Here is a 12,200-nt window from a genome sequence, read left to right on the forward strand (position 1 = left end):
CTGGGGGAGAGAGCAGAGTGCGGCAGGCAGGCTTTGGGCGAGGTCCCGCCCGTGGTGTGCTGGCTGTGCCAGCAGCCTGCCCGCACTCCACTCCTCCCACAATGGCCCCATTGTTCCCAGTAGCCAGGCAGTTTGGAGGAGGTTCCTCGGCCACCCATTCCCCACTAAATAGGGGCCAGATTAACCCCTTGGGAGACTCGGACCAGGTGAAGGCCCCCAGGAAGCTGCCTGACTCATTTTTCTGCCCTGTTTTAGGAATGCTGGTTTCAGAAGTCATTCCCTACCCATGTGCATACAGCAACAGGCCACTTCCTGAAATAGGGGGTCTCCCAGCAGGGAGAGGTAGCACCTAGACCCTTCCCCACCCCCACTCTGGTGCAGGTGCCAGGGGCCAGGAAGTGCCAGTCGGGTGGCAGTGGAGTCCAGATATATTTGGGCAGTGGGGCTAATTCCAGCGACTACTGTCTGCTCTACTGGCTCCTGCACTCCTTTCCTTCCTGTGAAACCAGAGCTGGGTTGGGCCTAGCTCAGGATTTCGGTGGATTTAAAGAGGCAGCCCATCTCCCTCTGCCAGCCTGGCTTCCTCTCCCCCTCCTCAGGTAGAGTCTGAGGCTGAGAGAGGCCTGGAGGCCTTTGAGTACCTCCTTTGCCCTGGGCTAACCCCTGGCCCTGGCCTCAGGCAGGGTACCAGGCATTTGGCACTCATCTCTCCCAGAGCCTTGGGCGGGTGGGGTGGGCGGGGGTGGGCTGTGGTTTCCTGTGTTGGCTGTTTGTGCCTGGCCCAGAGTGCCCGCTGCCTGCTTGGGCTTCCTGCCCTGTCTTGTTTCCTAGTACCCCCCCCCCCCCACCCACCTCCCCACCCCTCTCCCTCAGGGGAGGGAGTAGGTAGGGATATGGGCATCAGTCTTTTGGGGGCACCCTACTGCCCGGGCATAGCTGCTTCCTGAGGTCTGAACTCACTGGTAATGCCTGAAAGAGCCAAAAGAAGTGAGGTGAACTTAGGTTTGTCCCGCCTGTGCCATTTGTCCCCACAGGCTCTGGAGGGACAGTAGTCCAGAAAGAGTAGACTAACTTGCCGCAGGCGCTCTGTTCAAAGATCCTGGCTACACAGGTCTGGGATCAGCTGACTTCATGGTCCTACAGGGTTAAGATTGTACGACCTTACCCTGGGGCTATAGGTGGGGCGGGCTGGAAACTCCCAGGTGAAGCCTCCCAAGCAAAACTGGCTTATTTGCATGGACTCTTGGGAGGGGAGTTGTTGCTAGGAACCAAGGCCAGGGGACCCCCAACCTCCAAGCCCGGAAGTCCTCACCTAGAGGGTCCCCAACTAGAATAACACCTTGGGTTCTTGAGCAAATCTCTTTGAGCTAGGTTCTGAATCTCAGGCTTCCTGCCTCTGTGGGAGAAGCTTCTAAGGACCAGGGGAGTCCTGACACCAGGAGAAAGGGGAATTGGGACATTATCTTGGAAGCTGAACCTACCTTAGCCAGAGGCCAAGGACCCTGTCCCCATGTACCAAATATCTTCCTTCTCTTCTTCTTCTCTCTCTCTCTCTCTTTTTTTTTTTTTTTTTGAGACAGGTTTTCTCTGTGTGGCCTTGGCTGTCCTGGAAAAAGGCTGGCCTCGAACTCACAGAGATCCACCTGCCTCTGCCTCCCAAGTGCTGGGATTAAAGGCGTGCGCCACCACGCCCAGCTTCACGGATCTTCTTTTCTTTTTATTTTTTCTTTCTTTTTTTTTTGTTTTTGTTTTTTTGAGACAGGGTTTCATCTGTGTAGCCTTAGCTGTCCTGGACTCACTTTGTAGACCAGGCTGGCCTCGAACTCACAGCGATCCGCCTGCCTCTGCTTCCTGAGTGCGGGGATTAAAGGCGTGTGCCACCACGCCCAGCTTTTTTTTTTGGTTTTTCAAGACAGGGTTTCTCTGTGGAGCCTTGACTTTCCTGGACTGGCTTTTGTAAACTAGGCTGCCCTGAACTCACAGCGATCCGCCTGCCTCTGCCTCCCGGTTGCTGGGATTAAAGGCATGGGCCTCTATGCCCGGCCCATATCTTCCTTTCTGAAAGGCTCGGTGCACTGCATGTGGGGAACATGCCTCTCCCCACCCCTGCCCCCACACCCTCCCACCCGCAAGGGCTTCTCAGGCACCTTTGTTTTGTTTGTTTTTTACTTCCTCGGTCTTGCTGCGATTGTCCATAAGTCCTCTGATGAAGTGTTTTTCTACTGATGATATCACTGGCCCTGAAGTAAAATGTATTTTGGTTGTTGTTCTGTATGTAGTATCTACATATCCCTAGATGGCCTGGAATCTGGTATGCCACCTGCCTGAGACAGTCTTGAAATCACAGAAAGCCAGTTTATATCCCCCTCCACTTCCCCCCATGGATTGAAGGCATAAGCCACCCTACCCGGGATAGACACATACTTTGTAGCCAGAGCCTCACTCTGGAGCTGATTGTGTAGTTTGTGCTTATCTGACCCCACAGAAATCTTCCTGCCTCAGCTTCCTGAAAGCTGAGACCTTCGGCCTGAGCCACAAAGCCTGGCTTCTCTCGAGATGGTTGTAAGCAGGTCACAAGACTAGTGGGGTGGCTGTGCGGGTCAAGTAGACTCCCAGGTGAAAATAGGCAGATTGCCTGGGTATGTGAGTGCCTTCCCAAGGGTGGGGGGTGAAGGGGGGTCCCTACAGTTGTGTTGAACAGGACTGGTACAAAACACCTGGAGGCTCTGACCATGGAGGCCTCCTTGTCTCCCTCCTTCCACTGGGATTTGTCTCACCAAGCCTTACTCTGTGGCCCACCCTTATTTTATAATGGAGCCAAGTGATCCCCCACTTCAGGCTTTTTATCTGAGAAGCTCAGTAAGTATCCTAAAGCTGGCCTGGGTCCTCCTGCCTCAGCCCCTCAAGTGCTCGGATCACAGACCTGTGCCCACTACCACTGGCTTCTTTGTTTTAGCTACTTTGCCCCAGGCACATTCTCCTGGGTTTGTTCCTGGCCTTTCGCTCAGGTGACTTGCACCTGCTCCCTGTTTGTGAGCACATGTCACCTTGCCCCAGTCTAAGAGCGTGGTGTTCCCAAAGCCCCAGGCTTTCCTGACGTGCCACATCTCCAGAGACACGGTGCTTAAGCATTGCCCAGATAGCCACGGACCCCAACTCCCCCACCCCTAAACTCCCATTTCAGGTGTTAGGCTTGAGTCTAGAGGAAGAAGGGGCTTTGAGAGCTGAGGCCAACTCCTGAAGGGCAGACAGGGAGATGTTAAGATGTGAAAGCCCTGACTCATCGGTGCTTGACTCAGCTCGCCTCACAGCTGGGTGGGAACAGGGCAGGAGGTGGAATCCTGGGGGGTACTTTTCACATTCACTGGGGCCACCAAAGAGGGCTAATTTCCTAACAGCCCCTCCTAGGATTATTATAGATGTGGGGTTTTGTTTTGTTTTCCTCCCTCTATGTGACAGCTTTTTGGGGGAAGGTTTTGAGACAAAATCTTGCTAGATAGTTTAGGCTGTTCCGGAACTCCCTATGTAGCACAGGCTGGCCTTGAACTTGTGATCCTCCTGTCTTAGTCCTCCCCCACCTCCGGGCTGAGATTACAGCTGTGTGTCACTATGCCAAGGCCAGGCCTCCAGTTTTTGAGACCCTTAACAAAGTGGTAGATGATGGCCCTTTGCCCTGCCCATCCCGTTAACAAGTGATAGGCTCTGGGGGCTCAAACGTGAAAAGCCTACCAATTTCATTCAGACTGTGATAAACCGTGAAGGTTTCAGGGTGACACTGTAGTCTCTGGAATGGGAGTCCTGGTCGTCCATACTGTCACGTGACACCGCCCCCCCCCCCCCAAAAAAGAGCACATAGCTTTCTTTTCTCAGACCTCAGTTCCTCACTGTGAAATTGGGTAGATAGCTTTGAGAACCAACCAGAGATGAAAGTAAGAGCTTAAGCAACATGTCCTCCATTGACCAGGCCATTTTCCTCCAGGAGTCCCCAGGGACTCCTGCCTCTGCTCTTCCCCGGTTGTGTTGTAGGAGGGGCGGGGGTGGCTGCTGCAAGCTAGGCCCTGGACTTTGGAACCTTCTCTTCAAGAGACAAGAGTTGGAGTGGGGAAGGCCAGAGTTATACAGGGGTTGAAGTTAGACGCCCACAGTGTACCTGGTATCGCCCCCCCCCCCCTTACTTGGCAGGCCCAGCCCAGCTTCCTGCAGCTGAGCAGGGAGCAGGAGTGTGCACGGGTGTGTCTAGCTGGACCTGTCACGGGAAGAAGCTCTAGAGCCCAAGACTCCTCCCTGTCCCTCCCCCACCTTTTACCGGGATCGCTGCTGGGGGCGGGGAAAGGGGACAGAGCAGGGGGCGGTTGGGTGAGGCGTCGGTGTTTGTGTAAGTCAGCTTGTTGCTGTATCTATGGCCCTCTGTGTATTCTTTGTGACTATCGGGCTCAACTTTCTATGGCTCCCTTGTGTCTGGGTCTCAGTCTTCATATCTGCTCAATGAGTCCTCCGGCTCTCCCTCAGCTGGGTGGCCCCGGGGTATCCGTGAGCCCCAGGCTGCCCGGCAGCTGCCGCTGGCTCGGGCTGCCCAGTCCCTTGGGCACACCTCCGCTGGCTGGCCGCGAGCGTCTCTAGTTTCCTGGGCTCCGTGCGTGTCTTTGTCTCCTTGTCCACGTGTGAGCTGTAAGTGTGCGTGTGAGTCAGAGTTCGGGTGCTTGTGGGTCTCTTTAAGTCCCAGCTCCGCGCGCCCAGTCTGCCTTGCCGGCTATTGCCCAGTCAGTCCCTGGAGGACTTGTCCATGTGTCTGTCTGCGCGCCCTCCAGTGGGCCCAGGAGATCCACGCTGCAGTCCTGTCCGCCTCCCTCACCCTCGCTCGCTGCCTCGCTGGCTCCCTCGCTCCTCGCTGGCTCTGTCTCTACACTATGCTCTGCTGAAGGGGGCGGGGGGGGGGGGGATGTAAGGGAGGGGGGAGGGGAGGCTCCTGCATTCTTGCGGTCGGGGAGGAATCTGAGCCAGCGTTACTGGTCTCCAGAAGAGCCCAGCTGCAGCCCCGGGGCCCCGCCAGGCCTCTTGCTGCCCGCCCGGGCCTGCCGGGATGGGCACGGGCTAGGCCTGGAGCTGGGGGCGGGGCAGGGCTGTGCCCCTACCCCGGCCCCTGGGAGGCTGCAGCGCCCGGGGACAGGGCGCAGTGCTGGGGCGGGGCATGAGGGATTCCCGAATCCTGGGTGAGGGGCGTGTCTAGGAGTGGGAGTCCCCCAGTGGGCTAGAGCAGACCTCGCAGCCACCCCAAGCGTCACTTTTGCTACCTAGCCTATTAGTGAATTCTGACTCTGCAGCCCTTGGGGGAGTCTAGGGTGGGGGGTCTTGCTAGATAGTGCAAGCTCCCTGAGGACAAGGTGTGGGAGGGATGGGGACTAGACTGGTCTTTAGGATCGAGAAGTCTTCTCTTTCCAATCCTACCCTACCCTATCCAGTTCCTCAGTCTCGGGGCTTTGGGTTCTCCCCTGCCTCCCCTTCACACACCCCCCTCCCTAAGTCACAAGTTTTCTCTTTGGGGCTTGTTGCTGCAGTCCCTGCTCCAGTACCGAGTACCTGGCTGGGCCCTGGGCACGCACAGGGGCCGTAGCCCCCACTGTGCGTGGGAGCCATGAGGATCCTGGCTAACAAGACAAGGTGTGTGGGTGTCACGGAGGGGTGGGATATGTGTGTATGGAGAGTGGGGAAGGGAAGGGCCCATGGTGATGAGACCAAGCTATGGAGCTGTGTCGGTTTGGAGAGACACCCCTTAGGGCACCTGGCTTCCTGGCCACCGGTGGGCTGAAGGGAGGTACAGTGGGGGAACGGCTGGCCCGGGGCAGGAACTGGCAGCTAGCCTTAGCGCCTGGGCCCAGGGGGCAGAGGAGGCTGGAATCTAGCTTTGCAAGCTGCTTCTGGTCCCTTCTACTTCTTCTTTCCTAAAACCGTTAGAACAGACCCTCACCCACTAGTGTTGGGGTATGACAGCCCCCCTCCAGCCTTAGTCTAGGTGGGGGTAGGAGCTGGAGTGGGGGTGGCGCCTGCCTCCTTCCTCCCCAGGAGAAGCGGGCAGACAGGGCCAGGCGGCAGCAGCAGGACAGCAGGGCTGAAATAAATCTGAGCTGGTGTGGAATGAGGGGGGATAAATATCCTCTCCCGTGATGTGATCTTTCCAGCGGCTATTAATAGGTCTCCGGGGAGGGGGAGGCGGTGGGGGCAGCGGGCTAGAGCTTAAAGGGCCCGCACAGCCTAGGCTGCAGAAATCCTTGGCTTCAAGCTGCACTCTTGTCTGCTTGACATTCCACTCCCCTCCCCCCCTTCTGCCCCTGCCTGCTGTCAGGGCCTACTGGCCCACCCTCTTCAGGCCTTCCCCCTCAGGCTCTGGGGAGTCTTCTGGACCAGTAGGTACCACTCTCAATTGTGCTTTTCCCCCTACTCCCCTAGGGAATAGGGCTAGGGCTTGCACAGTGACTCACAGATCCTGTGGCCCCTCTCTGCTAGTCGTTAGGGCCCAGCATAGTTGAGGTTTAGGGCCTTGGAAGGAGTCTTAAACCGTAGAAGGTGCTAAGACTTCATCAAATGCTGGGGAAACTAGTGGATATTGAGGTTGAAGGTAGAGTCTGCCAGCTCAAAGCGCTAGTTTCCATTTGAATCGGGCCTAGCCGATAAGGGACATTGCTCCATCACCACGCCCCTAGGTGGACAGTTCTCTGCTCTTATCTGAGGAGCCGAACAGAGGTAGGGAATAGCAGGTGGTCTCAAGATAGCCCCTAGCCACCCGTACACCACTTTAGGTGAGGCAAGAGAGCTAAAGTCCAGGCATGCCTAACTCCTTGCAGGATTAACTTTTTTTTTTTTTTTTTGTCTCTCCTCCCTTTTCCCAGGTTACCCCACCCCAGGAGGAGAGAAACTCCGGGGAGTCCGCCGCTGTCCCCTCGTGGCCACTGCCCCCCTGCCCCAGCCAAGCCAATGCACCCAGAAAATAAACTGACCAATCATGGCAAGACAGGGAATGGAGGGGCCCAATCCCAGCACCAGAATGTGAGCCAAGGACCCACCTGCAACCTGGGCGCCAAGGGCGTGGGGGCGGGGAGCCATGGGGCCAAGGCCAGCCAGATCTCACCTAGCAACTCAAGTCTGAAGAACCCCCAGGCAGGAGTGCCTCCTTTCAGCTCACTCAAGGGCAAGGTGAAGCGGGAGCGCAGCGTGTCAGTGGAGTCTGGAGAGCAGCGGGAGGCCGGGACGCCATCCCTCGATTCAGAGGCCAAAGGTACCGCCGACTGTATCCATCCCTTCACCTCTAGGTGTTGACTCACCCACAGCCCAAGGCCCACACTGGTCAGAGCCTGCCTGTCCCTTACTTGCTTTTCGTCCTGTGTTGCCATCCAAGGTGCATCGGTTTCTAGCACCTTTCTCTTATCTCCGGCTCATCAGTCAACCGGTTCACTCCATAGTGGGGCTGGCCAGGGTGCCACTCATGGGAGGGTCCAACCACAGAGTGATAGGGCTTCTAGTTCCATTGTCCTGTGCATGCCTACCACAGCCCGCACATTGAGAGAGAGAGAGAGAGAGAGAGAGAGAGAGAGAGAGAGAGAGAGAGAGAGAGAGAGAGAGAGAGGTGTCCTGGGTGAAGAGCAATTCCCCACTTCCTTCGTCCCCTCCCAAATCCCTAAAGCTTCCTGATGTCCTGGCTGGTGGGAACAGGCACTGGGGCCTGAAAGAGTCACAGTGGCTCCTCCCTGTCATCCCCCCACAGCCCCCCAGCCCTAATTAGAACCAGTTGTGGTTGGGATTATGCTGTACTTGGGGGGAGGGGAGGGGAGGGGAAGGGAGGAGATACAGGCAGCCAGGGTTGGAGAAAGAAATCAGAAACAAATGGTGGTGTGGTAGGGGCCAAGGACTGGCAAAGTGCCCACCATGGTCTGGGCAGTGCCCTTTAGGGTGGGCCACACTGGAGAATGGTCTGGGAGGGCCTCAGCATGGAGGAGGAGGACCAGGCCATCTTGGCACTCACTGTTACTTCTTCCTGCCTATATCCTACCCCGGGCAGAGGTGGCACCCCGGAGTAAACGGAGGTGTGTGCTAGAGCGGAAGCAGCCATACAGTGGGGACGAATGGTGTTCTGGACCGGACAGCGAGGAGGATGACAAGCCCATTGGGGCCGCCCACAGTGAGTACCCATTGATTCTGTTCCTCATGGTGCCCCTGGGGTGTGTATGGCTTTCCTAAGGGAGCCTCTTTACCTAGAGTTTAGGGGATTGTTTGAGAGTGGCAAGCACCAGGAACGCAGGCCTTACTTTTGACTTTTTTCCTACCTGCAGCGGTCTCTCCCTCCCTCCTCCTTGCCCCTCCTAGTATGGTCTCTCAGGTAGTCCTTTTTCTGGATGACTCACCTATGTTACTAACAGATTTCATGGCCTGTGCTGCCACCTACTGGTCAATAGAGGCTGGGCAAGAAAGGTCCCGCTTCTTGGGGGAAATCTGACTGTTAGTTTGGCTTTGCAAAGCGCTGCTAAGCCTAGATGTGAACCAACACTTAATGTGTCTCTGCTTCCTGTCTCCAGTCTCCAAATGACTCTCAGAAAGTGCTCAGGGTGCATTTCCAGGATGATGCCCGTTCCTCATTTCTTAGTCCATCCTTAGGTATCTGAGCCCTGAGACAGCCTTGGTGCTTTCAGCTGAATGGGTAAGAAACTAGCCAGAGAAGAGTAAATCGTGGGCTGCTGCTGTTGTCATCGGAGACAGCATCTCACTGTGTAGCCCTGGCTAGCCTGGAACTCACAGAGATCCATCTGTCCTCACAGCGGCCTATGACAAAGGTGTGGGGAATGAGCGGACCCTACTGGCGCGTGGCCAGTGAGACGTCTCTACAGCCGGCTGGGTCTACCGAGGCCCCTGTGACTAACTAGTGCTGTATGAACTACGTTCAGGCTCTTTATGGCCACTTGAGCAGTAGAATCCTTCACTGATTCCTGAGACAGGGATCCTCCCGATACCCTGAATTCATTTCTGTCACATTAGGCTGTATTGTTGTAGAAGCTTTGGAAGAAGAAGAGAAGAGATAAGAAGGAGAAATTGCTAAGATTCCATGTCCAGCCTCTTTTAGGTGGACTGCCGTTCAGTGGAGATCAGGTTTCAAGGTGTGCAGACTAGGCTCAAGTTTGCTATATAGATGAGGCTGGCCTTGAACTCTTGATCCTCTTGCCTAAACCTCCCAAGTGCTGGGATTATAGTCTCGTGACATCTTGCCATTCATCAGCATTCAGTCATGCAATTGACTTCTTTGCAGCAAGGCAGAACGGTGTAGCTGTAAGTAAAATAGGCTTACAGACCAGGCTCCCTCACTTACATCTCAGGGGTGCACTTGCTATTACTTTGTTTGTTTGTTTTTGTTTTGTTTTTTTGAGACAATGTTTCTCTGTGTAGCCTTAGTTGTCCTGGACCAGGCTGGCTTCCCCTTGCTATTTGTATAAACTTGAGAGAGGACTTCCGATTTCGCACCTGTAAAAATGATCTTTACAGAGCTGGGCATGGTGGTCCACAGCTTTAATCCCATCACTCTGGGAGGCAGAGGCAGGGGGATCTCTGAGTTCAACACCAGCCTGGTGTACAGAGCGAGTGCAGGACAGCCAAGGCTACAGAGAAACCCTGTCTCAATAAAAAAAAAAAAAAGAAAAGAAAAACAACAACAACAAAAAGCTAGATTTGGCCCAAGGAGAAAGTGAGGTCATGCATATGGCATACTTTGACCAGCGTTAGCTTGTATCACTAGCATGGTATTCGGAAGTTCCTTCTTGTTGTAAGCTCTGCTTCCCTCTCCATAGTCGGCTGTATGTTCCGGCTTACGCTGTCCTTTTCTGAGGCACTGCTCACATTCATCAGGCTCAGCTCACAGTTGCTAGTGGCCAATCTGAAATGGGGTGGACCCATCAGAAGTTCACAGGAGGGCTGACTCTGGGCTATGGTAGCTGCTGGTGCTTGGTGCCTGGAGTCTGGAGGCTTTGACTTGCTTTTCTTGCTATAAGAATGGATCCACCCCTCACCTAAACCCACTGGTGACCAGTTCTGGATCTTATCTATATGAGGATGGAGAGTCAGGCTCGTGACTGTGGAGCAAAATTTGCCTCAGTGCTGACGGTGGCTACTCTGGGAATGTTCTCAGTACGTCTGCCCCTGGGATCATGAAATATATGTTTGGGCTTGTCTTGTTTCTTGGCATACTACTATAAAATCCTGGGCCTCCAAAGGGATACATGCGGTTTTTGTCTGGTTGTTTTCTGTTTTTGTTTTATTTTTTTAATTTATTTATTTTTATTGTATGTAGCAATGGTGTTTTGCCTGCATGTATGTCTGGGTGAGGGTGTCAGATCTCGGAGTTACAGACAGTTGTGAGCTGCCATGTGGGTGCTGGGAATTGAACCCGGGTCCTTTGGAAGAGCAGTCAGTGCTTTTAAGCGCCGAGCCATCTCTCCAGCCCCTGTTTTTACTTTTTGTTAGTTGCTTTGCTTTGCTTTTTAATGCTGCCTTGACTGGTGTGGCTGGCAACCCCGAGGGAGCCCGATGACTGGAAAGATCAAAGCAGGATTAGAGGTTTAGGGCTTTCAGTCCCATACCCCAACCTGTGGGCAAGGCAGTGGGGCCGAATGTTGACTTGGTCATCTGTGGCCAGTGGCTTAATTAAATATGAGTAATGATTAGTCTGTAAAAATCCAAAAAGAGGGCTGGGTAGATGGCTCCATTGGGCAAAGCTTGCCCTGACAGAATGAGAACCTTAGGTGAGATTGCCAGGCCCTGCATGGAGCACTGGATGCAGTGGCACCTGCCCGTGAGTCCAGTGATGGCAGCAGAGGACAGGGAGGCAGGTGCTTCCTCGGGAAGCTGGTTGGTTGTCTAGTCTGGTGCTCAGGATAAAGTTTCAGGCTAGTGAGAGGGCCTGTTCAAGGTTCAAGGCTTCTGAGAGCCAACACTCAATGTTTTCTGTTGACCTCTGAATGTGTGTGCCCTGTGTACTTAAACTGTGTGTGTGCAAACCTGCCTCTCTCTCTCTCATTCTCTCTCTCTCTCTCTCAATATCTCTCTCTCTCTCTTTTACACACATACTCACTCATGCCTGCAATATCCAAAAAGACTAGTTTCATGCCCAGAGAGGGTACAGAAGCAAATACCCTTTATCACGTGCCTTGCAAACTCATCTCACCTGTCTTTATTTGTAGCATTGTTTTTGTTTTTTTCAAGATAGGGTTTTTCTGTGTACCCATGGCTGTCCTGGAGCTTGTTCTATAGACCAGGCTGGCCTCAAAGTCACAGAGATCCACCTGCCCTACCTCCTGAGTGCTGGGGTTAAAAGTGTGCTCCACTGCTAGCCAGCTAAAAGGAAGGCAGAAAGTCTATTTTTAAGATTTATTTATTTAATGTATATGGGTGTGCTGGCTGCATATATACCTGTGTGCCAGAAAAGGGCATCAGATCCCATTATAAATGATTGTGAGCCACTGTGTGGTGGCTGGGAGTTGAACTCAGGACCTCTGGAAGAGTAGCCAGTGCTCTTAGCTGCTGATCCATCTCTCCAGCTGTAGCATCGTTTTAAGTGTGTGTGTGTGTGTGTGTGTGTGTGTGTGTGTGTGTGTGTGTGTGTGTGTGTACACTACATGATACGTGGGTGAGGTGGTCAGAAAAAAAAAACTGTGGGTGTCAGTTTCCTCCTTCTGCCATGTGGGTCATAGGTTTTGCAGTGGGTGACTTTGCCTACTGAGCCATTTCAGGCTCCTGTAGTGTCTTTTTGATAAACAGAAGTAAAGCGTTTCTTCCAGCTGCTCTAGCATCTAATGAAACCTGAGGAGTGACTCCAGGAAGCCCTAGTTTACAGGTCTTCACAGGCAGCTGGAGCCGGAGCTTGCCATTGGCTGTGGGGAGGGAGGCAGTCTTGTGGGCCTGAGCCCCTCAGCCTATGGGAAAGGCAAATGTCAGAACTGACTGAATTAGAGGCCGCCCTGCTGGGCCCACTGGCTGGTTGTTGATGGGGACCCTGCCTCCATGTGATTCTTGATGACCAGAGGGGACAGAATGTTGTGTTGGTCATTTGCGAAAGCAGAGCGGGAGCGTCTGTTACATACCACCTTTCTGACTCTCTCCTTGAAATTGATGGCTTGTTTTGTGGTGTGGTAACATCTTTCACCTGTCTCCAGCCAGGGCACATGCGA

At 54.0% G+C, this 12,200-nt stretch overlaps 1 protein-coding gene across 1 annotated transcript in view; it reads left to right on the forward strand.

Moving 5' to 3' along the window:
- Positions 1-12,200, forward strand: part of Bcl9l (BCL9 like) — a 30,007-nt gene that overhangs the window by 12,039 nt on the left and 5,768 nt on the right. Inside the window, exons 3-5 of the mRNA XM_051156297.1 lie at positions 5,556-5,658; positions 6,885-7,270; positions 8,051-8,170. Coding sequence (XP_051012254.1) covers positions 5,633-5,658; positions 6,885-7,270; positions 8,051-8,170 — 532 coding nt within the window. The 5' untranslated portion in view covers positions 5,556-5,632. The remainder of the gene's footprint in view (positions 1-5,555; positions 5,659-6,884; positions 7,271-8,050; positions 8,171-12,200) is intronic.

The sequence above is a fragment of the Acomys russatus genome, chromosome 14 (genome assembly GCF_903995435.1).
Source record: "Acomys russatus chromosome 14, mAcoRus1.1, whole genome shotgun sequence".
Lineage (NCBI taxonomy): Eukaryota > Metazoa > Chordata > Mammalia > Rodentia > Muridae > Acomys > Acomys russatus.